We start from the raw sequence: 23,083 nt of genomic DNA on the forward strand, positions 1-23,083 counted from the left end.
TGTATACGTATTTTATACAGCACTAATTTTTATTTCACTAGTCACACCAGTAGTGGAATGACGATTTTGCCCCTGACTGTTTATAATTTCACCGAATGTTCAGATTCCTTAACTATATGGTTCGAAAGTTATTCATCAACTCTGACTTATTTTTTGAGCATCCATAAGTGTTGCTGTGTAAAACAAAAAAGATGAGCATTCTTTTACATTTATAAAGATCAACTTCTTTTCAGTTGGGTGCATGCTTCAATCTTCTAAGAAAGAAAACTATAGTAAATGCAACAAAGAAAGGGAAGCTTTTAGGGCTTTGTTTTTGGTTTGAATTACTCTCTAATGAAGAAAGGGAAAAGTGCCTATTCCCTGGTCTTGATTCAGTTCATGGTCTTCTAAGGACTTGGTGCTTTATTTCACAACTTGATCCATCCTTGCAGCCCCTCTCACACTTCATCCATCCGGCAGCCTCTTTAACACTTAAATGGATATATGTAAAACTATGAGCTTTTAATTTTCCATTCATTGTGATTCAAGTAGAGGTAAATGCCATACCATTGAAAAATAGCAAACACTGGATTTAGCTCTAGCTAATTGTTACTGTATAGTTTATGGTTTTGAATGGATTAGCTTTGCAGGAGTTGACTCAATTAGACAAGTAACTTTGCAGGCGTCTAAATCCGGAAAAGTATTTTTTGTTGTCACCGCTAGCAAGTTCCTCAGATTCATAGTTAGTGAACGAGGAATCGAGGTCAGCCCCAACAAAATACAAGTGGTCATGAACATGAAATCTCCGGAGAAAAAGGTTGAGGTGCAAAGCTTGCAAGGAAAGTTAACGGCACTTTCCTGATTCATCTCCAGGCTCACGAACAAATGCTTGCCATTCTTCAAGGGAATGAAGCGGTCACATTGGAAGGTGGTTGATTGGACGTCTGATTGTGAGGCAGCATTTCAGGGTCTCAAGGAATACTTGGCCTCTGTTTCGCTACTTTCAACCCTAGTACAGGGCTAGATACTCTACATCTACTTAGCGGTATCCAAGTCAGCCATCAGCTGCGCCATTGTACGTAGGGAAGCAACAGAAGAAATGCTGGTATTCTATGTCGGCAGAGACATGAATGGAGTGGAAACAAGATACCCGCCACTTGAGCAACTGGCGCTAACACTCATAATGGCCGCTAGGAGGTTGCACCAATACTTCCAAGCACATACAATCCATGTCCTCACAAATCAACCGCTAAAGCAAATGCTGCAAAGCCCTGAACACTCAGGACGCCTTAGCAAATGGGCAATATAACTCAGCGAGTTCAACATCGAGTACAAGCCATGAACCCCCATCAGAGGACAGGCTGTTACTGACTTCATAGCAGAGCTAACCAAACAACAGCCAGAGCAAACCACCGACATAATATCGGCAGGCAACAATCAACAGCCTGAAGCCATATGTTAACGTTAGAATCAAAGGCTCTAATTAACATTAGAGAGAGAGAGAGAGAGAGAGAGAGAGAGAGAGAGAGAGAGAGAGAGAGAGAGAGAGAGAGAGAGAGAGAGGAGAAGTATAATGGTTCGTCTCCCGCTCTACGTCCACTTGAATATTGTACTATGTGTGTTTGGGTTTTGCGGCCCAAGTTGATTACATGAGTGGAGTATATAATGGGATTGCTTCTAAGTGTGAGGAGAGGTCCCTTTTATAGGTAAGGGAACCCCTCTCTCTTACATTTTCTTCCATGTGGGATGCTAAAACCACTATTCTAGTCTTAGAAAGTATGTTTGTGAAGGTAATTTGGTAAGGCCGGGAAGGTTGCTTCCCGGCAAGGTCTTGGCCTCTTCCGACTACCACGGGGTAGGTTAGATGTCGGGTTACGGGATGTATATCTCGGTTGGGTCCCACCATGTCTTGCGGGCCCCAAAGAGGGTGTTACCTATGCTTGGTGATGTAGTAAATCCTTCATATTGTTGGAGGTATGTACAAGTCCCCGAAATCCCCAAGTAAGAGGAGCTTCTTGGTTGGAGAGTTATACACATGATGTCATTAAGCATAAGTAACGTCCAAAAGGCGCCTAGCCCCTACAAGTGCCCAAACTCCTTAAGCAAGAAGGGACTTTTTAACCTACACAACAAAGACAAAAGCACGCACATGTAAAATGCTTGTTGTATTAGTCAACGTATGTGAGTTGCTTCGATATGCATTGGCATATACGAATGTACGAGGTGCATGATACATGTTGATGTATACATGTAAATGTCGTCGAGTATGATCGATTATGACGTATAGGCTCGGGAACGCACATGGTTGTGTGAGCATATGAATTGCATATGATAAATGAGTGACGCGCGCACGAAAAAGAACGAGGTCGAGTTGACGAGGTTACACCGGTGAGGTGTAAGTTGCATGAGCGCTGTGAAGGCAAGAGTTTATGACTCATGAACAATGAATATGCAAACGTTTGTGTTAGTTTGGTTTTCGCTCGTGTTAATGGAACTCGAAAAGAATTTGATTGTTGCAAACGACAAATGGTAGAAGAATTAAATGTTTCATTAACGTGTACTATTCTGAGGGAATATGGGTATAAAGCTCGAGAATGCCTGGAAGGTGTGAGCGTGAAGCTCGGGGGTGCTGGGAAGGCGTGAGCGGGAAGCTTGGGGGTGTCGGTAAGGCGTGAGCGGGAAGCTTGGGGGTGTCGGTAAGGCGTGAGCGTGAAGCTCAGGGGTGCCAAGAAGGCGTGAGCGGGAAGCTCGGGGGTACCGTGAAGGTTTGAGCTTGAAGTTTGGGGGTGCCGCAGAGGCATGAGCATTAGAGCTAGGGAGCAGGAAGCTCGGGAGTGCCGGGAATGCTTAAGCGTTAGAGCTTAGGGGTATCGCGGAGGAGTGAGTGTTAGAGCTTGTGAGTGGGAAGCTTGGGAAGGTGTGAGCGTTAAGCTCGGGGGTGCGGTGGAGGCGTGAGCGTTAGAGATCGGGGGTACCATGGGGGTGTGAACGTGAAGCTCGGGGGTGCCGCGAAGGTGTGAGCATTAGAGCTCGTGAGCAGGAAGCTCGAGAGTGCCCGGAAGGTGTGAGCGTTAAAGCTCGTGAGCAGGAAGCTCGGGGGTGCCGTGAAGGCGTAAGAGTGAAAGCTAGGGGTTGCCGCTAAGTCGTGAGCATGAAAGCTCGGGGTTGCAGGGAAGGCATGAGAGTGAAGCTCGGCGTTGCCACGAAGGCGTGAGGGTGAAAGTTCGGGGTTGCTGGGAAGGCATGAGGATGAAGCTCGAGGTTGCTGCGAAGGCGTGAGTGTGAAAACTCGGGGTTGCCTTGAAGGTTTGAGCATGAAAGCTCGGGGATGTCATGAGGCATTAACAGGTAGTTCGAAAGTGATGCCCTGAGGCATGAGCATAACCGCTGCTAATTATGCTGAGCTGTATGTACAAGTCCCCGAAGTCCCTAGTCAAGGAGGGTTTTCTTACGGGGTTGATACTAAAGCGTGGCTTTGTGCTGTATAACGAGCATAATTAGTGTAAGTGCGGGTGTTAGGTAGCGAACCTAATCCTTTGATACCCAAGCGTTGGGGGTTAACTGCCAGATCAATGGCTGCCGTAGGCTACGTTAACCGGTCCCTTTACTCTTTCCCGAAGGTGAAAATCTTGACTGCAATGCCGCGTAGCGGTCATCATCATTATGAGGAGTTTGCCTTACCGCTTGGCGGTTAGTCGTGGACCACAGACTCGTAGAGTCTAGACTTGTTTAGGTCTTTTTCCCGTGGGGAGAGTTTGACAAAATATGGCGCCCAGAGGCTAGACATGTACAATATGTTTACATATAGTGTACATGTAAATTTTGCTTAATTGTATGAAGAACAAATAAGCATAGCAAGTAATTTTATGCGGATCTTATGGCCATGTAACATGCACAATAGATAGTGACAAGTGTCATGGGTGTCCAAATAAAAATTTGGGAGTAGCTCCCGGTGAAATAGTATGGAGCGTTTGTGAACTTGGCACTTAACTAAAGCATGTTGGACATGTTTGCAAGTTGGGTGTAGTTGAGCAGGTAGGCGCTGTGCGAGCATGCGAGGCGTGGCCCAAGCAAGTCGTGGCCATGCTCGATACCCAAGTGAGTCATAACCCAAGCAAATCGTTATCCGAGCATGTTTAATTAAGTCACAAGTGTCACAAGCTTCATGACATAGTTTGTTTAAGTAAGTGTCACATGTTTATTTAATTAGATTGCATTTAAATAGAAGCATTGCATGTATATAGCATGTACTTGTAGTAAAGTTACAAATAATATTTTTGCATTGAAACATGCTTAGAGATCATTGAGATCGATATGTGAGTCATGGCATATCTAGCATGTAAGGCTTAGAAGGTGTTGTCAAATCTACAAAATGTACGTTGTAGGCATGCTTAAGAGTTATAAAAGCATGGCATTGGCATGGCACTAGCTCAAATTGAAAGAGTGTAAAGAAAGGAAGATATAGTTACTTATAATCTTTTGCTGATTTGGAGTGAGTTGAAGTTAGAGTTGGAATTGATATAAGTACCCAAATCATGTTGGAGTTGTCCAAGCATGACGTTCCAATGCTTTGGTGGATATAGTGCTCCGATAATGTACATCAACTCATAGTTGAGGTATCATTTGGAAATAGTTGAATGCTCGGTATAAATAGTTGAACTACCTTGAAACAAAATAGATGATTAATATGTGTTTTTGTAAAATCAACATCAATAATTTGCATATGTACTTTGATAAAATTGTAAGCAAATGTAGTGTTTGATGACAAATAACATGCATATATATCTATTTTGAATGTCGAATTTGCGGGGAACATACAAACTCTCATTATGTGTGATGACAATTGAAACATGGTAGTGATGGTGCAAATGCATCATTTATATGTGAGTGTACGTATTAATCATATGGCATAAGTGAGATGATTAGATACATAGCGGCAATGTGTATGCTTGCTTTGATATGTAATTTAAGTAGTTGAATATGCTCATTTTTGCACAAGTTAATGTGTGAATCAGTAGCTCCAAGTACTCATAAGATAATATGCTGAGTTGAAACAAAAGTTCTATTAAAGTGATAGTGGGGGTACAAGCCCATTGTACTATCACCTTGCTAGTGCTTTAACGAAGATAAGCTATACATAATTGGTATTGACAGCTAGCGTCGCCAACACGAGTATGTGGCCGTGATCAAGTAAAGATGGAGCATGCAAACTCAATGTAATTTTTAATTGGACATGAAGATAGGCAAACTAATGTTTCTATTGATGATGTCATGTGCAAAAGATGTATAGCCGGGGGCATATATCGGAAGATTGGACTCTAGTCCTAATTACCGGAAGCCGATACCAAAGTGACAGTATTTTGAGCATTAACAGACCCGCGATAATAGATGAATACTCGCAATATAAAAAACATAGGCACTACTTCAAATATGATTTGTTTTGTTGTTAATAATAGATTTGCAACAAATGGGATACAACAAACAATAATTTTTTTTTCATGATTTGTAGAAATTTACAAATACATAATAGAATTGTTCTCCCTTATACAAAAAAAGAAAAGAAAAAGGATATGGTAGAATTGTAATTTCAGTCAAAAGCTGGGAGCAAAATCGTCACTTCATTGTCCTATGAACAATGATAAACAATGCGACCAGCTTTAGCATATGTATAATAATATACAGCTTGTATTGTGCACATTATAACATGTTATTTTTGTTATCTATTTGTTATTAAGGATCGTTTGTTTCCAAAACTTTTATGTAGTGATCAATAATTATAAATGACAAAATAAGCATATACCTCTCACTACTAGCAAAACGGGCAACTCACACAGATTTTAGTCACACAGATTTCTCTCAGCCACGGATATCTGTGTGAAAGACAATTACATACAGATAACCGTATAAAATCAGTTGAGTTGGACCCACATGAGTTTATGACATACCAATAGCAACAGACATTCGTGTGAAATAAAAATTCACACAGATTTCAGTGTGAAATCTAAGATACTTTCACACTGATGTCCGTGGGGAAATCAGTTCACACAGATTTCAGTGTGAATAAAGTATTTTATTATTTAAACATGATTTTATTTTATTCTTATATGTATTATACAACTACGGTCTTCAGTAGCTATTACAATTTGATACAGATGTCTGTGTGAAATGAGCCTCACACATATATCAGTGTATAATGAACATACTGATATCCGTGTGAGAGTATAATTTTCATACAGATGTTCGTGTGAAAGTTGGAATGACAATTGACGCGACAATAGTAGATTACCGAGGTAAATACACACAGACATCAGTAAGAGTTGGAAGTGCATTTCACACGGATATCAGTAGCTATACTTCTTAAAACTACCAGATTGATCAGAAGTTTGCCATTGTTATTCTCTGTCATTATTTTCATTTCTTGAGCTGCATAGATGATGAAGAATAAGACTGTGAATGATTTCAGTTGATTCATAGATTTCAGGTATTATTTTCCACTTCCCTTACCCTTGGATTGTATATTTCAAGTTTTTTGTTGGTGTATTCATGAAAGGTTTTAGGATATTCATGATCATGGAAAAACAAATTCATGATAAAAAACAGTGGGGTTCCGATTCTTCTTGGCTAATTTTTATTCATAGATTTCAGATCTAGATCGAAAACAACACGCATCCTCAACGGAAGCTCCATGGCTTGAGGGGATGAAAACGAAGGCTTGTGGCGTGGCTCTATGGCTGGGGTTTGGCTCAAGGATGGAAGTTGGTGGCTTCTGCTTGGATTGTGGCTGAGTTAACAGATCTGATTCTTCTCTTTGTCGATCGTGGGTGGGAGCTGGAATGGACTTCTGGCATGGTGCGATTTTCCTGTAGGGCTCGATTTGCCTGTTTTTGCAGGTTTCTCGGCTAAGGATGGTTGCTTGGAGGTGGCTGGGTTCTCGATTTCATGGAAGTGACGAACCCAGTGGGGTTCCGATTCTTCTTGGAGTTCGATCTCAGACGCCGGCCAGGTTCTCGTGTGGTTGGCTTTGTGGTGTGTCGGTGCTGTGGCGTTGGGCTGCGTTGCGGCGGCCGGCCGATTGTATGATTACAGTAGTATTTTTTTTTTTACTGTAACATAAGCCTTTACACAGATTTTAATTATCTGTGTGATTATTGTAATGTTCACACTGATTTTTTGAAGATAAATTTTATATAAGAATTTAATTTATAAATTCATCTCATGTGAGATAAGTGTGGGTCCCACAACAAATTCCACACTGATTTTTCTGTCTGTTGGGAGAGACTAAAGACCACGGGATCAAATGGAACAGACACAACATCTGTGAGTGTAGGGGTAGGTATTGGGCTTCCCATACTGATATCAGTAACTAATAGAGGTTATACCTACTGATTGCAATCAGTGGGTATAGACAATTTTGCTGGTAGTGTCTACCAATGATAAGGCTTTCCGCTGCCAGAGATTATGGTTTATCAGGTTGATGTCTCTCTGTATTTGTAAAAGAACTTTATCAGCGTCAGTCCCAACTAATAAATCCGATCCGAGCGGCTAGCTAGTGCTAGTCATTCTATGTGGCTATGAACAACTTCAACTGCAATATGTTTATGTGATCATGCATATTGGAGCTAAAGATGTCAATTCCAACATTAAATAACAAAGGTATCTGTACGTTACAAATATGAATAACTAAATAACAATCACAAAATTAAAGAAGAGAAAGAGACGCCTTTAATAAAGTGGACAACAATCAATCTAGAACAATGACATATCAAATATAAGAATAGTTTCAGCCAAAAAAAAAAAGGCAGTGGGAATTCTCATTTGAGTTCCTCCTATAGTTTGTAACTACAACAAAGATATAAACATGAGACATATCAATAGCCAAATTCAGTACCTTTCAATTGATGTAGTTCCGTCAACAACAAACTCTGGTTTACAACTGGAGTGGAATGTGAAGATTGACCTATTTGCAAAGTTTGGAAACAGATAGTTTGGAACCATGTTGCTGCCCAATAAAGCAGAAGAAGTATATAAAATAGAATTGACCTTTCCAAAAAATGAAGTTAGGAAAAGAGAATTGAATTGGAGTTATTTAAACTGACCAAACTCAATTTACATATATGACTCTGAGTTCATTATTATTTGTTTCATTGCTGGTCGAAGCAAATTGCAGCCATATCTGGAAGCAAGATAAAAAAGAAGCATATGAGTGCATTTCAAGAAATATTTTTTATACAGTACAGTACAGTACCCTTTGAGTCTCTTTCACCAAATTTTCCAAGCCACCTATATATAGCTCACTTAGTTTGTTTTTCAATATAATTTCAAGTAAGGTTAAATGATTAGAATATACACCTCCAATTCAAAACTCACTCTTACTTTCTCACACCCTAGAAAAACAAACACAATTTGACCTTACTTTCACACACCCTAGAAAAACAAACACAATTTGACAAATTGATTTTCCTAAGATCAAATTCTTGAGAAGAAAAATCGAAGGGTCAAACCTTTAAGAACCTCTATTGGGCTAACATGTGCAATAGCTGTGTTAGAAAGCAAAACCCTCATCCAAGTATTGTCCCGGCAAGACTCAAAGCAGTCTTTGCACCTTCTACTTACACAAAAACCATGAGAAACAAATCAATAGACAGATAACGATTAGCAAACCGTAACTGTAACTTATAATTCTTCAAATGTATGCATCCATATAATCTCGGCATATGGGCAACCTACACTACCTCCATCAGAGAACTCGATAAATGGAAAGCAAATTCTGATAAAAATGCCAATTGTTCAAAAGTCGACAGTCAACAACCTTCATCCACAAAAAATGCCAATTGTTCAAAAGCAGAAATTTTGATCAGGCAATGAAAATCTCTTCAAAAGAAAACAACATTACCTGCCCAGAAGTAACGAGTAGAACTGCGAGTTGTTTCTCGGACACATAAACAGTCCTCCGAATTCAATCTTCTCGTTGTTCATTCTCCATTTTCTTGATTATTTCTCTAATCAGAGAACACAAAAACACACACAGACAAAGTCCCATCCATCATTAGGTCAAGACTAATAGTCGGAGTCCGTCTCTCTCACCATCTCTGTTTTTTGCAGAGTAAACATGTAGCCAAGCCAAAATCATAAGGTGCCACAGCTAGTAAACACTTGTCGGGGTAATTAGGTGAAATTCCAGAGGCGCAGGGGCAAAATGGTCTTCCCACTGTTCATCGGATCGGCTCAAGCCGATACTGTTACTAAGTTGATGAACAATGAACCCACAAATAGTATATAGTAAATTACATCTGGATGCTCAACACCACTTCATAAGCACCAACGTTGTTTTTTTTATTTCCTACTTGTACTAGTGAGTTACTTTGTCTAACTTTAGGACTTGATATTAATACTTGAATTAAGCTGTCACTTGGAAGAATGAAAAGATTATGATCCATACAAAGATTAATGTTTAGTTTTGGATGAGCTAATTGGGTTGTTGTGGGAGTGGTCAAATTCTGCTGGGCCTGCAATTAAGGCGATTAACTCCGTAGTTAGTATAGTGTTAAATTTCAGTCATGAATGCGGCAATTATTACGACAATAATTACGCACAATGATTATGATTAAAAGTTCGCAATGAATGACTATCATAAATACGCAATGAATGACGGTAGTAAGTACGCAATGATTAACTGTTATTAGTGCAGCAATAATTGTCATTATAAGTGTGTAAATAAATGCAGCCATCAAAGCAGAAATAATGACGGCTTGTTCCCGAAGTAAGTCATCGCCTATATAAAGGAGGCTCGACGTCCAGGTAATCCATCGAATTCCAATTCTCTCTACTCTACTACTAGGAAACGTACTGACTTAGGCATCAGAGGGTTTTCTGCAGGTACCTCCCATTCTCTTCGAGCCGACGGTCAAACTCCAGGTCAACGCTCGAAGGAAGCTTCTCGATTGTTCCCGGTCAGCTCCCGCTCCAGTTGGCATTAATTAGTGAGTCAAACTCCTCTACGGACTCCTCTACGGAATTTTTTGTCACCAACAAGTGGCGCCGTCTGTGGGAATAAAATGTTGTTGATCAGATTTAAAGGCAAATGGGGGCAATTCCATGTCTCATGCTGAAAATGAATCTTCGCCTTGAGGAAAGAATCGAGGCGACTAGGGTCTGAGGAAAGAATCGAGGTGGCCATGGCCCGAGGAAAGATTTAGGGCGGCCAGGGCCCTAGGAAAGATTCGGGGTGGCCAGGACGGCCAGGGCCTGAGGAAAGAATCGAGGCAGCCAGGGCTCGAGGAAAGAATCGAGACAGCCAAAGCTCGAGGAAATATTCGAGGCAACATTCGAAACAGCCAGAGAATGGAAATTTCCCCTCAGGACGAGTTTTCAAAGAGAAAATTTGGGGGCATTGTGGGAGTGGTCAAATTATGTTGGGCTTGCAATTAAGGTGATTAACTCCGTAGTTAGTATGACGTTAAATTTCAGTCATGAATGCGGCAATTATTATGACAATAACTACACACAATGATTATGATTATAAGTGCGCAATGAATACTATCATAAATATGCAATGAATGACGGTCGTAAGTATGCAATGATTAACTGTTATTAGTGCAGCAATAATTGTCATCATAAGTGTGTAAATAAATGCAACCATAAAAGCAAAAATAATGGCAGCTTGTTCCCCAAGTAAGTCATCGCCTATATAAAGGAGGCTCGACGTCCAAGTAATCCATCGAATTCCAATTCTCTCTACTCCACTACTAAGAAACGTACTAATGTAGGCATCAGAGAGTTTTCTGCAGGTACCCCCCATTCTCCTCGAGCCGACGGTCAAAACCTGGTCAACTCCCGCTCCAGTCCGCATTCATTGGTGAGTCAAACTCGTCTATGAAATTTTTCTGCACCAACAGTTGCTTAACAAGGTTTGCTTACCTTATTTAGTTGTTACCAAAGATGAAATGGGTGGAATGTCTGTCACATGACCTGGTAATAATTGTTAGAATTTGTAGCTTTGATACCACTATTAGAATTTGTGGCTTTGATACTACTATTGGAATTTAGTGCATAACCTTTTGATAGTAGTGGGCTAGGAACAATGTGTTTAGGAAAAGATACTTAGGAGCTAGAAGTTGGGAGAAGATGTGATTAGGACAACTATATTAGGAGGATATGATTTTGAGGAGAAGTAGAGGAGGGATTGGAACTTTCAATTGTATTGCTTAACTTGCTTCTTGTTCTTTCTTTTTCTTACATTCTTGATTACAAGGGTACATCACATATTTATAGACCTTGATGGATCATTCTAGACTTTCCTAGACTTGTTAGATATTCTAGACCTTGATTACACTGATTCCATGATTAATTTAGAACCTTGTCACAATTACATGATAATTCTAGAGACTTCCTACACCTACTTACATGATAACTCTAGAAACTTCTTGCACTAGCTAAAATGTTCATTCTAGATCATATTCTAGATTACTCTAGCAACTCTTAGACTTCTCTTGATTGATGGAGATTATTTTAGATGATCAATGTGCATTAACTTTCAGCACTCCTCCTTAATGCACCTTTATGATACTCCGAGCAATCTCGTAGTAATTCAAGTCTCAATCTTGGAAGTGGTTTGGCGAAGGTGTTCGTCTTCCATAGCCTTTCTTTGGCTTTCTTCTTCCATAGCCTTTCTCTGGCTTTCTTCTTCATTGCAAGTTTTTGGTTGTGAAGGATTTGAACTTCCTTCTTTATTTACTTGAAGTGGTGGGGTCCTCCGCTACTTTTTCTCGAGGCCAATATTTTTCTTCTCGATTTCTGCTTTCATGGCCATTTGTTGCCATTGGATGGGAAAATTTCCATTTTTCATCCTTATTTTGAAGATTAGCCTTCTTTTCTTATCATATATTTTACAAAAGTCTCCATGAAAAAATATATAGGATATCCATTTTCCATCATTTGTCTGACACTTAGGAGATTATGGTCCAAGTTAGGAACTAATATAACATCATTAATATGTTTAGTTCCCAAATTAGTCGGGATGGAAATCGTACCTTTTCCTTTTGTCTTCACCATTTCTCCATTTCTCAATTTCACTTGAGACTTTTTCTAAGTATTAAAATTGGAGAAAATGGTTTTGTCTCCTGACATGTGATTGCTGCAGCCACTATATATCCACGTACCACTTCTTATTTTTCTCTTCAATTGTCGAGTGACATGTATAAAAGAGCTTCTCATCTTGCTCATTTTCTTTTGAAAAATCTGCTCGCTGATTTTTCTTGAGGAAACAGTTTTCCTTGATATGATCAAACTTGTTGCAGTTTCAGCATTTTGGTTTTCCCCGAAACCAATAGTCTATTTCTCGATGATTATTTTTGTGGCAAATTCCACACGGAGAATAATTTTTCTTCTTCTTTATATCTTTTTTATTTTCCCAATTTTTGGGTCTTTGTCCTCCTATAGAATATTCTTTCAACTTTGCATCTTTTTTATTTCTCTGAGATCGTAGGTTGAGTTTAGACTGGAATGCACTCTCTATAGGAGTTTCATTCCGACTACTCAATCTTTTTTCATAAGCTTCTAAAGAGCCTATTAGTTCTGTCACCAAAAGAGTTGTTATGTCTTTAGAATTTTCGATGGCAATAACTATTGGATCATATTTTTCAGTGAGGCTAATGATTATTTTTTCAACTACTCTAGTCTCACTAATATTTTCACCATAGGCTCTTAATTGATTTACTATTTCCTTTAGTTAGTAATAGTAATCTTTAACGATCTCAGAATCTTTCATTTTCAAATTTTCTAAATCTCTCCTTATAGTTTGTAATTTGACAGAACGTACCTTTGCAGTTCCTTGAAACTCCTCATTTAGTAGATTCCAAGCTTCTTTTGATGTAGTAGGTCCCATGATTCTTGAAAAATTTGTATCGTTCACCGCTTGTTGAATGGAAAAAAGAGCACTAGCATCTCTTAGTTTTTCTTTCTTTTCTTGCCTCCACTGCTCCACTGTCACATTTTCTGAAGTTGAGAATCTTTTCTCTACTATGTCCCATAGATCTTGAGACATGAAGAAAGTTCTCATCTTGATATTCCAAAAATCATAGTTTTCTCCCTTGAAGATGGGAAGAGAAATTGATGTTTGGTTGGAGGTGGAAGTAGACATGGAGGAAGACACAAATCAACGCCCCAAATTTGATCGAAGCAAGCTCTGGTACCACTATTAGAATTTGTGGCTCTGATACCACTGTTAGAATTTGTGGCTTTGATACCACTATTGGAATTTGGTGCGGAAGCTTTTGATAGTAGTGGGCTAGGAACAATGTGTTTAGGGAAAGATATTTAGGAGCTAGAAGTTGGGAGAAGATGTGATTAGGACAACTATATTAGGAGGATTTGATTTTGAGGAGAAGTAGAGGAGGGAATGGAACTTTCAATTGTATTGCTTAATTAACTTGCTTCTTGTTCTTTCTTTTTCTTACATTTTTGATTACAAGGGTGCATCACATATTTATAAACCTTGATGGATCATTCTAGACCTTCCTAGACTTGTTAGATATTCTAGACCTTGATTACACTTCCATGATTAATTTAGAACCTTATCACAATTACATGATAATTCTAGAGACTTCCTACACTTACTTACATGATAACTCTAGAAACTTCTTGCACAATATTCTAGATCATATTGTAGATTACTCTAGCAACTCTTGGACTTCTCTTGATTGATGGAGATTATTTTAGATGATCAATGTTCATTAACTTTCAAGAATAATGGTAAAACCATATGGACACAGGAATATATAGAATACAGGATTAGGGTTTCGGCGATTGGGTATGGCGGCTGTAACTCGATAAGGTAAAAAGAGTCAACTGGAAAAGTTGTTTCTTGTTACGTCAAGACAGCAAAGGATCCATCTTGATTATGAGTTTCAATATCCACCGTTTGATTACTTTTCTATGACAAATGAGAGCCATGATCCGGATATCCCTGCCCAGCAAGTGCGATTACACATCAAAAAGTTACCTAGTGGGATTCTCAGTGAAACAAATGATTCAAATCCCTCTGAAACCCTAAAAAGTACTGAGCAAGTTGCTTCAAGTGTAACTTGAATCCAGTGTTACATCCTTGCTTTAAAAAAATGATGGTGATAGATCAGGATCAACCATCATGTAGCAGGACTACCTAGGTCAACAACACAATTACGTGAAAAAGGAAATAAAAACATCTTAATTAATTTGCAGCACATTCAGTGACTATGCTTTGCTTACTGATTTGTGGGAATGTGGGGTGAGGTTTGTAGCTCAATGATAAAGTTTACAAGTTGTATCAAATTCAGACCTCTCGATCTGAGTTCATTTGTACCAAAAGACGGAAGAAAAATCAATTGAATCCCACATTGGATTGGATGGTAGATGATTTTTTTCGACAATGCTGACATCTATGTTTTGATTAAATTTGGATCAATTAACAGGTAATTCAAACTTTACAAAATGATTAGTCAGTAGCTCTTTGGTGTTTGATGAAGTAGAGGAGCCAGACCCTAGAAAGAGCGAGGAAGTCCCTAGAACAGAACTATGAGTTGTAAGCCTTATCAGAAAGGAAGCATAGTGGGACCTCGCGAATGTTGTGAAAGTACTAGGAGTGGTAACTACTAGGTCAACTGGTGGGAAGGGGTTTTTGCCGAGGTGACAAATAGAGAAGATATAGGGCAATAGGGGGCTACAAGCTGTATGGATTATGTAAACTCAAAAAGCTCAAATGAACAGTCAAAGATAACAGAAGAATTGAGAGAATAATTTGTATTGATGTTTAACAGAAGAAGACTGAATTCATATCTTCCTTACAAGCTCTTACTCAGAAGAGTCAATTATATACATAGTGCATGCTAATCTAATAGTGGAGGTAATAGACAATGATCCGGAAAATAGGCAGGTAAATCACTTTCACTTTTCTACTTTCACTTTTCCATGTTTTGTGGTTTCCATGTTTCCCTCACGCTAACACTCCCCCTCAAGTTGGCGCATACACGTCAACCATGCCCAACTTGCTTAGTGAGTCATAAAATACCTTCCTGGAAACTCCTTTGGTAAGTATATCTGCAAGTTGTTCTTCAGTTGGAACAAAAGGAAAGCTAATAATTTTGGCATCTAGCTTCTCCTTTATAAAGTGACGATCAACCTCCACATGTTTAGTACGATCATGTTGTACTGGATTCTGTGATATGTCAATGGCTGCCTTGTTGTCACAATACAACCGCATAGTACTTTTGAGTTTGAAACCCAGATCATGTAACAGATTTCTCAGCCACAACAATTCACACACTCCATGAGCCATACCTCTATACTCGGCCTCAGCACTAGATCGTGCCACAACTTTCTGTTTCTTACTCTTCCATGTAACCAAATTACCTCCCACAAAGGTAAAGTAACCTGATGTTGACCTCCTGTCTGTAATATTTCCAGCCCAATCTGCATCTGTAAAGCCACAGACCTCAAGGATGTTGTTGTGTTTAGAGAACAAAACTCCTCTTCCTGGCGCTGACTTCAGGTACTTTAAAATTCTCATAACTGCATCCATGTGACTCTCACTTGGGTTATGCATGAACTGACTCACCACACTCACTGCATATGCAACATCTGGTCTAGTATGAGCCAAATAAATCAAGCGCCCAACTAACCTCTGGTAGCGAGCTCGATCAGTAGGTACCTGATCTGGATACTCAGCTAAGCAATGATTCTGCTCAATAGGAGTATCAATAGGTCTACAATCCAACAAACCTGTTTCTGTTAGCAAGTCAAGAACGTACTTCCTCTGGCACAGGTAGATCCCTTCTCTCCCCCTGGCTACCTCAATTCCTAAGAAGTACTTAAGTTCACCCAAGTCCTTCATCTCAAACTCGGAGGCTAGCTGTCTCTGCAGTCTATCCATCTCAACAATATCATTACCGGTGATTACCATATCATCCACATAAATAATTAGAGCTGTTATCTTCCCTTGTTGATGCTTGAGGAATAAGGTATGATCTGAGTTGCTCTGTTTATAACCAACCTTCCGCATGAATTGTGAAAATCTCCCAAACCAAGCACGAGGCGATTGTTTGAGACCATACAAAGACTTTCTCAACTTGCATACAAAATCACCAGGAGAAGCAACTACATACCCAGGTGGAAGGCTCATGTACACTTCCTCGGCTAACTCTCCATGAAGAAATGCATTCTTAACATCAAATTGTCGGAGTGGCCAGTTTAAACTAGCAGCCAATGAGAGCAGAACCCGAATAGTGTTCATCTTGGCAACAGGAGCAAACGTTTCATCGTAGTCTATACCATACGTCTGAGTAAACCCCTTTGCTACAAGGCGTGCTTTGTACCGGCTTACTGATCCATCTGCATTATGTTTCACAGTAAACACCCAACGACAACCGACAGCCTTCTTGCCTTCTGGTGACGGCACAAGTTGCCAAGTATTGTTCTTCTGCAATGCCTCCATCTCTTCCTCCATTGCCTTCCTCCACTTTGGATCCCCCAATGCATCCTGTACTCTGTTAGGTACTGATACAACAGATATTTGATTCACAAATGATTCATATGACTTAGACAACCTCCTAGTGGACATATAATTAGCTACTGGGTATTTTGATTTGGCAGTAAGAGAAGGTTCATATCTTTTGACTGATTGACCTCGAGTGGTTCTATTTGGTAACACATATTGCTCAACATTAGACTCACTATTGCTAGTACCAGTGGATGGACATACCTCAAATGGGTGATCTTCAGTACCAGGGAGTTGTGGGTCAGGGGTAGAAGTGATGGTAGGAGCTTCTGCTTCTGGAGCTTCTGCTTCTGGAGGTGGTGATGAGCTGTTGCTTTCAATTGGATCAGTCAAAATACCTCCTGCATGTGCGACTCCTTCTCCGCTTCCTGATTCCTCCCCCTCTCCATGATACAACTCTTCAAAATATGAATTCTCCCCCTGAAGAGCTGTATCCGAGGAGGAAAAATAACTCATGTCCTCAAAGAAAGTAACATCCATAGTGACATAGTATTTTCTGGTTGGTGGATGATAGCACTTGTACCCTTTCTGATAACCCCCATAGCCCACAAACGCACACTTAAGCGCTCGGGCATCCAACTTAGACCGCTGGTTTTTAGGAATATGGACAAACGCAACACAACCAAAGACACGAGCTGGAAGGTTATGAAATGAAGGTAAGGAGACATGAGATGCAAGAACCTCAAATGGAATTCTTCCCTGAAGGACACTCGATGGAAGACGATTGATAAGATGGGAGGAAGCATATACAGCATCGCCCCAAAGATACTTAGGCATATGAGCACTAAAGAGAAGGGCACGAGCCATATCAAGTAAATGACGATTTTTCCTTTCAGACACTCCATTTTGTTCTGGTGTTTGTGGACATGTGGTTTGGTGAACAATCCCATGGGTTTTGAAAAACTCTTGGAAAACATGATTAACATATTCCCCCCATTGTCAGAACGAAAGACTTTAATGGTGCTATGGTATTGTGTTTGAACAAGAGTACGAAAAGTTTGAAAAGCGGGAAATACTTCATCTTTGGTTTTAAGAAGAGCAACCCATGACAATCTCGTACAATCATCAATAAATAACACAAAATATCTCATACCGAACACAGTGGGTTCTCGAGAAGGTCCCCAAACATCAGAGTGAATCAACTCAAAAGGAATAACACTTTTATTAGAAACACTAGGAGAATAAGTTGCACGATGACTTTTGGCCAAAACACATGTTTCACAATGTAAAACAGACTCATCCACACCAATAAACAGAGTAGGCATGGTTTTTCTCATAAGACTAAAAGATGGATGCCCTAAACGGCGATGCCACAACCAAATTTCACTTAGCTTATCAGAATTCGAAGTCAAAGCGGCGCGGGACTGTGCTCCTGGTTTCTCCCCTGCGTATGTCTGATCCAGATGGAACAACCTGCCCCTCAGATACCCCCGACCGATTAACTCCCTGGTGAGAAGATCCTGAAAAATCACATACATAGGATAAAAGGTTACGGAACATTTAGACTCAGTATTCAACTGTGGAACAGATATCAAGTGATGAGACAAGTCAGGCACGTATAACACATTATGAAGTTCTAAAGTGGGAGTAATACGCACTCTCCCTGACCCTAACACAGGAAAAGCCTCACCATTGGCATTGGTGACATAGGACACTGAAGGGGAAGACAATTCATTAAAATATGATTTATCATAAGTCATATGATCGGAGGCACCAGAATCAATAATCCATGTATCAGAACCAACAAAGTTAGAAACCTTTAAAGCCATACCAATCTTACCCCGACCAGCTATAGAGGCTGTAGGAGTAGCCCCACCTGCTGCATGATGATCCTGTCCAGCCACTCCATAGAAATCTGGTTCTTGGACCAATTGAACAGCAGCTGCTTTTGCCTTAGGATGATAACCTTGCTTTTTAGGTTTGAGGTGCGGGTTCAGTTTCCAGCAAGTCTCTCGAACATGCCCAACCTCATTGCAATAAGCGCATTGTGGACGAGGGCGATTAGGAAAGCCTGGTGGAGGTCCTTGCTGATAAAGTGGGATTGATCTCTGTTGTTGGAGAAATGGTGCTGGTGATTTTGCTTGAATGGCTAGGCTAGACACTTCAACCTGTGCATGTTTGATACTGTCCTGTTGAGATTCATCCTTGCGGATGTATGTAAAAGCTGTGTTTAGGCTAGGAGGGTCTGTCATTCTGAGCAATTCTCCTTTGGCATTGCTATGCTTATCATCAAGCCCTCTCAAGAATACATGCACTCTTTCAAGTTCTTTTTCCTTCTGGTACCACACAAGATCTTCCTGATTCTTGATCTTGCAAGGACGCTTTTGATCAATTTCAGCCCATACATTCTTTAGCTTGGTGAAATACACAGCTACTTGTTGCCCATTCTGTTGCATATTAGCAGCTTTGCACATCAATTCATGAACCTGTATAAAATCAGACTCATTTGTATACAGATCCCCTAATGTCTTCCATATTGCTTCCGCAGTCTCACACCCTTCTACCAACTGTAGCACATCTTCAGTCATAGCTTTGAATAAGATCGCCATCACAGATCCATCATCATCCTCCCACTTAGTATAGCCATCCACATCCTCTTCACTAGGAGCTTTGGTTGTTCCAGTCACATGCCCCATCTTGTGAATGCCACGAAGCTGGACAGACATAATCTTCTTCCACGTTCGAAAGTTGGTACCATTGAGTTTCGGACCCCCAAAAGAAACACCGTCTGAACTTCGGACGGAAACCTCAATTTTTTGGACCTCGTTGATCTTGGAATTGGAACTCTGATCTTCTTTCGTTTCTCCCATTGAAATAAGCACCAACAATGTAGACAAATCTCAAATTAGGCAGCGGAAATAAGACAAACAGAAGGCTCCAAAAATTTGCTTTAATTGCTCCGTCTGCGAGGTTTGCAGGTCTGGGAATGGAGCCGATCTGAACTGAGATCGACGTTGGCGGAAAATACAGAAGAAGCGGGTCAGGCCGGACAATTGGATCAGGAAGAAATACCTCCTGCGTCAGGTCTGGATCGGGTTTTCCGGAAGAAGAACGAGCCGAGTCTTCCGGACAATCAGGGAGAAGAACGAGTCGAGTCCGCCTGCGTCAGGTCTGGATCGGGTTTTCCGGTTCGTCGTCGGCGTCAAGCGCTGGGTGACGGCGGAGTCTGAAGAAGAACGAGTCGAGGTCGGGTCTGGTCTGCAGGTTCCAGGTCGAGGCTGTGCTGCAGTGGGTGCTGCTACGTCGCTGATGGTGGTCTGGGGTCGGGTTTCGATGGATGAAAGTCCGGCGGCGTCTGCGTCCCGGTAATCTGGGTCGTCGAAGTGCAGGTTCGCGGTTGATTCGACAGGGAGGGCAGGTCCGAGGTCGCTGTGATCGCCGGCCGGTGATCTGGAGTGGTCTGAGGTGAACTAGAGGTAGACGAGGACGATCTGAAGATGACGCCGAAGAGGATGAACTGAACCTGCTCTTGCAGGTGACTTGCAGGAGGTCAGAAGCAACCGGAATCAATTGATGAATGATTGCAGGAGAATATCTGGTCTGATCTGTGGAGGTGGCTGGTCTGGCGTTGAAGAAGGCTGACTGATAATCGTCGAAGTCCAAGAAGAAGATGGTCAGATCGTTCTTGAACGGACAAGAGACAAAGTCCTCGGATCTTTGCTCTGATACCAAGTCAAAGATAACAGAAGAATTGAGAGAATAATTTGTATTGATGTTTAACAGAAGAAGACTGAATTCATATCTTCCTTACAAGCTCTTACTCAGAAGAGTCAATTATATACATAGTGCATGCTAATCTAATAGTGGAGGTAATAGACAATGATCCGGAAAATAGGCAGGTAAATCACTTTCACTTTTCTACTTTCACTTTTCCATGTTTTGTGGTTTCCATGTTTCCCTCACGCTAACATGAACAACTGGAAAGCCAGGAATAGCCCAGGAGTAAGTGAGTAACATATTGAAATAATGCTTCACATTTTTAACTTGCATGCAAGTTGATTCAGGTTGATTGGTGACCATCCTCCCCCCAGCCCCTTATATATATATATATATATATATCCCTAGCCCTTTGCTTCTAAGCATACAAGTGAAATACTGAGAAACATCTCTCTAGCTACTACATCTAATATCACGTACTGCTTCAGAGCAAGAGATATTAGAGTGAGAGAAAAGAGAGAGAGAGGGTTCAGGTTGTTTCTGTTGTGATCAAAGCTAAAGACATGGCCATTCATCAACCATTGACTTTGGCTTTTGGCCTCTTAGGTATATACAAGCTCTACTACGGCCTTCTTCACCCATTAATTAATTCATTAGAAACTAATGCACTTGCTCAATTCTTTTTCTCTAGGCAACATCATCTCCTTTATGGTTTTCCTTGATCCAATGTAAGTGGTTTTTGTTCGTTGCATGCACAACCTTTAATTTTTCGGCATATCATTAATAATGTCCAAAAAAATTCATATTGGTGTTGTGGTGTTATTGCATGCAGGCCAACCTTTTATACAATTTACAAGAAAAAACAACGGAAGGGTTTCAAGCACTGCCATATGTGGTGGCACTCTTCAGCTGCATGCTGTGGATTTACTATGCGCTGCTCAAACAGGACGCCACATTGCTCATCACTATCAACTCTGTTGGCTGCGTCATTGAGACTGCCTACCTTGCTATTTTCCTTTTTTATGCCCCCAAGATGGCCAGGGTACGTATTCGATTATCAAAATAATATTAACCAAACGCTCTCGACCATTTTATTAATCTTGTCACCTTATCTGATTCAAGTTTTCTAAAACTTGCAGATCTCAACTTTGAAACTTCTGCTGTTGCTCAACGTGTTCGGATATGGCTTGATGACTGTGCTGACTCTCTTTCGTACGAAAGGTGAAAAGCGTCTCAAGGTTGTGGGCTGGATCTGTCTTGTCTTCAATCAAACCGTGTTTGCTGCACCTCTATGCATCTCGGTAAGCACCTAGTTAGACAAGGGCTAAACCTAGCTAGCTAGCTACATCAACTATATATTGGTGTTCTAGCTTCTTCATATATTTCGGTTAATTAACTTGTTGGTCATGATTAAAACTGGAGAAAAAAGTGATACGGCCGTAGGGTGTTGAGTTCATGCCATTTCTTCTTTCATTTTTCCTGACATTGGGTGCAGTCATGAGGTTCTTCTATGGTTTTCTGCTCAAGGACTACAACATAGCTGTAAGTAATTATTTCAGGCATATATTAATATCTTATAATAATCTTTTTTCATCTCTTTGTTTCTTTATGCTGGATCTATGTTTAATAATATTAGATAAATATTTATCTATGCAGTTTCCAAACATACTGGGGGTCATCTTTGGGATTGTGCAAATGGTGCTATACATAGTGTACAAGAATGCCAAGAAAGTACTTCTGGAGGAGCCAAGCAAGGTTCAGGAGCTATCAGACGATATTACTGAGGTGCTGAATATCAGCACCATGGTGTGTCCACACCTAACCCCAGTGGTTCTTCAGCCAAATGACATTAACCTCATTGAAGTAGTACTTGACCCAAATAATATTATCAAGGAAATCAAGACCGAAGAAACCAAGGAAGACATGGACGATGCCACCACTAAAGTCTAGTTTATAATAACAATTTAATTAATGAAGGAATTGACATGCATGCACCATGTTCCTAGAGCTATTATCCGTACCCTTGTCTAAAGGTTAATTGGGTGTTAAAGTAGGGTTTAATTGTCAATTAGGGGTGCTAATGTTATGGGAAGTCTCTTGTACTATATGTCCCTCTAATAATGATCTGAGTCTCTGTTTAGAGGGACATGGTGCATAATTAAATTGTTAGAGGGACATGGAAAGAGACTCAGATCATTATTAGAGGGACATATAGTACAAGAGACTTCCCATGACATTAGCACCCCTAATTGACAATTAAACCCTACTTTAACACCCAATTAACCTTTAGACAAGGGTACGGATAATAGCTCTAGGAACATGGTGCATGCATGTCAATTCCTTCATTAAATTGTTATTATAAACTAGACTTTAGTGGAGGCATCGTCCATGTCTTCCTTAGAGCTGAACTGAAGTATATTTAATTTATTGTGTACTAAGCTATAAGTTAAGTTTCAATGGCAAGAAAATTAATTAGTTAAGTACGTACATGCTATATTTTCTATATTTTATGACTCTCTTTATGTTTGTCTTTGGGGATCATTTAAATTAAAGTTGAGATATGCCAGAAAAACCAAAACAATTAAGCTGAGAAAACTTAATTTGGCATGGCTATATATATATATATATAACAAGTTGCAAAGTACTTAGAGACTAAAAGAGTAATTTTGGGGGGAAGAAAGTTTTGGAGAACAGCTCGTTTGTTATTTAGTCTATAACTGTCACTATTACATGATAAGCGATCTAGCTAGCATATGAAAAAGAAATTCACCCAAAAAAAAAAAGCATATGAAAAGGACAGTAACTAGAAAAGGGCCTGGATGCAACATAAACTAAAAATTGCACTGAGAATTTTCTTCTTTCAAGTCTTATCCACATTAGAGACTTAATTTTTGCCAATCTGAAGAAAGCCAGCTTCTT

At 40.2% G+C, this 23,083-nt stretch overlaps 3 protein-coding genes and 1 long non-coding RNA gene across 4 annotated transcripts; 2 read left to right on the top strand and 2 right to left on the bottom strand.

Annotated features, from left to right (window-relative positions):
• Positions 1-7,678: 7,678 nt before the first annotated feature.
• LOC121050851 lies at positions 7,679-13,449 on the bottom strand. Its single transcript, XR_005804204.1, has 2 exons — positions 9,860-13,449; positions 7,679-9,485 (listed from the first exon to the last, which is right to left on the bottom strand). It is a non-coding gene; the product is annotated as an uncharacterized LOC121050851 (long non-coding RNA).
• A 1,157-nt stretch (positions 13,450-14,606) lies between these two features.
• Positions 14,607-19,479, bottom strand: LOC121050593. The gene is made up of 3 exons (XM_040511306.1): positions 18,288-19,479; positions 17,921-17,967; positions 14,607-14,681 (listed from the first exon to the last, which is right to left on the bottom strand). The coding sequence occupies exons 1-3, from the start codon at positions 19,315-19,317 to the stop codon at positions 14,607-14,609; spliced, it is 1,152 nt and encodes a 383-aa protein (XP_040367240.1). The 5' UTR covers positions 19,318-19,479.
• Positions 19,480-20,599: 1,120 nt separating this feature from the next.
• On the top strand, positions 20,600-22,288 carry LOC112176693 (bidirectional sugar transporter SWEET14-like). The gene is given in 6 exon segments (XM_040512215.1): positions 20,600-20,770; positions 20,856-20,892; positions 20,997-21,025; positions 21,028-21,206; positions 21,304-21,706; positions 21,821-22,288. Coding segments are annotated over 5 exon segments (462 nt in total). The 5' UTR covers positions 20,600-20,727; the 3' UTR covers positions 21,478-21,706; positions 21,821-22,288.
• Positions 21,662-22,114, top strand: LOC121048888 (bidirectional sugar transporter SWEET10-like). The gene is made up of 2 exons (XM_040511307.1): positions 21,662-21,706; positions 21,821-22,114. Exons 1-2 carry the CDS (start codon positions 21,662-21,664, stop codon positions 22,112-22,114), a joined length of 339 nt encoding a protein of 112 aa, XP_040367241.1.
• Positions 22,289-23,083: the final 795 nt, after the last annotated feature.

Source organism: Rosa chinensis, chromosome 7 (assembly GCF_002994745.2).
Source record: "Rosa chinensis cultivar Old Blush chromosome 7, RchiOBHm-V2, whole genome shotgun sequence".
In the NCBI taxonomy this organism is placed as follows: domain Eukaryota; kingdom Viridiplantae; phylum Streptophyta; class Magnoliopsida; order Rosales; family Rosaceae; genus Rosa; species Rosa chinensis.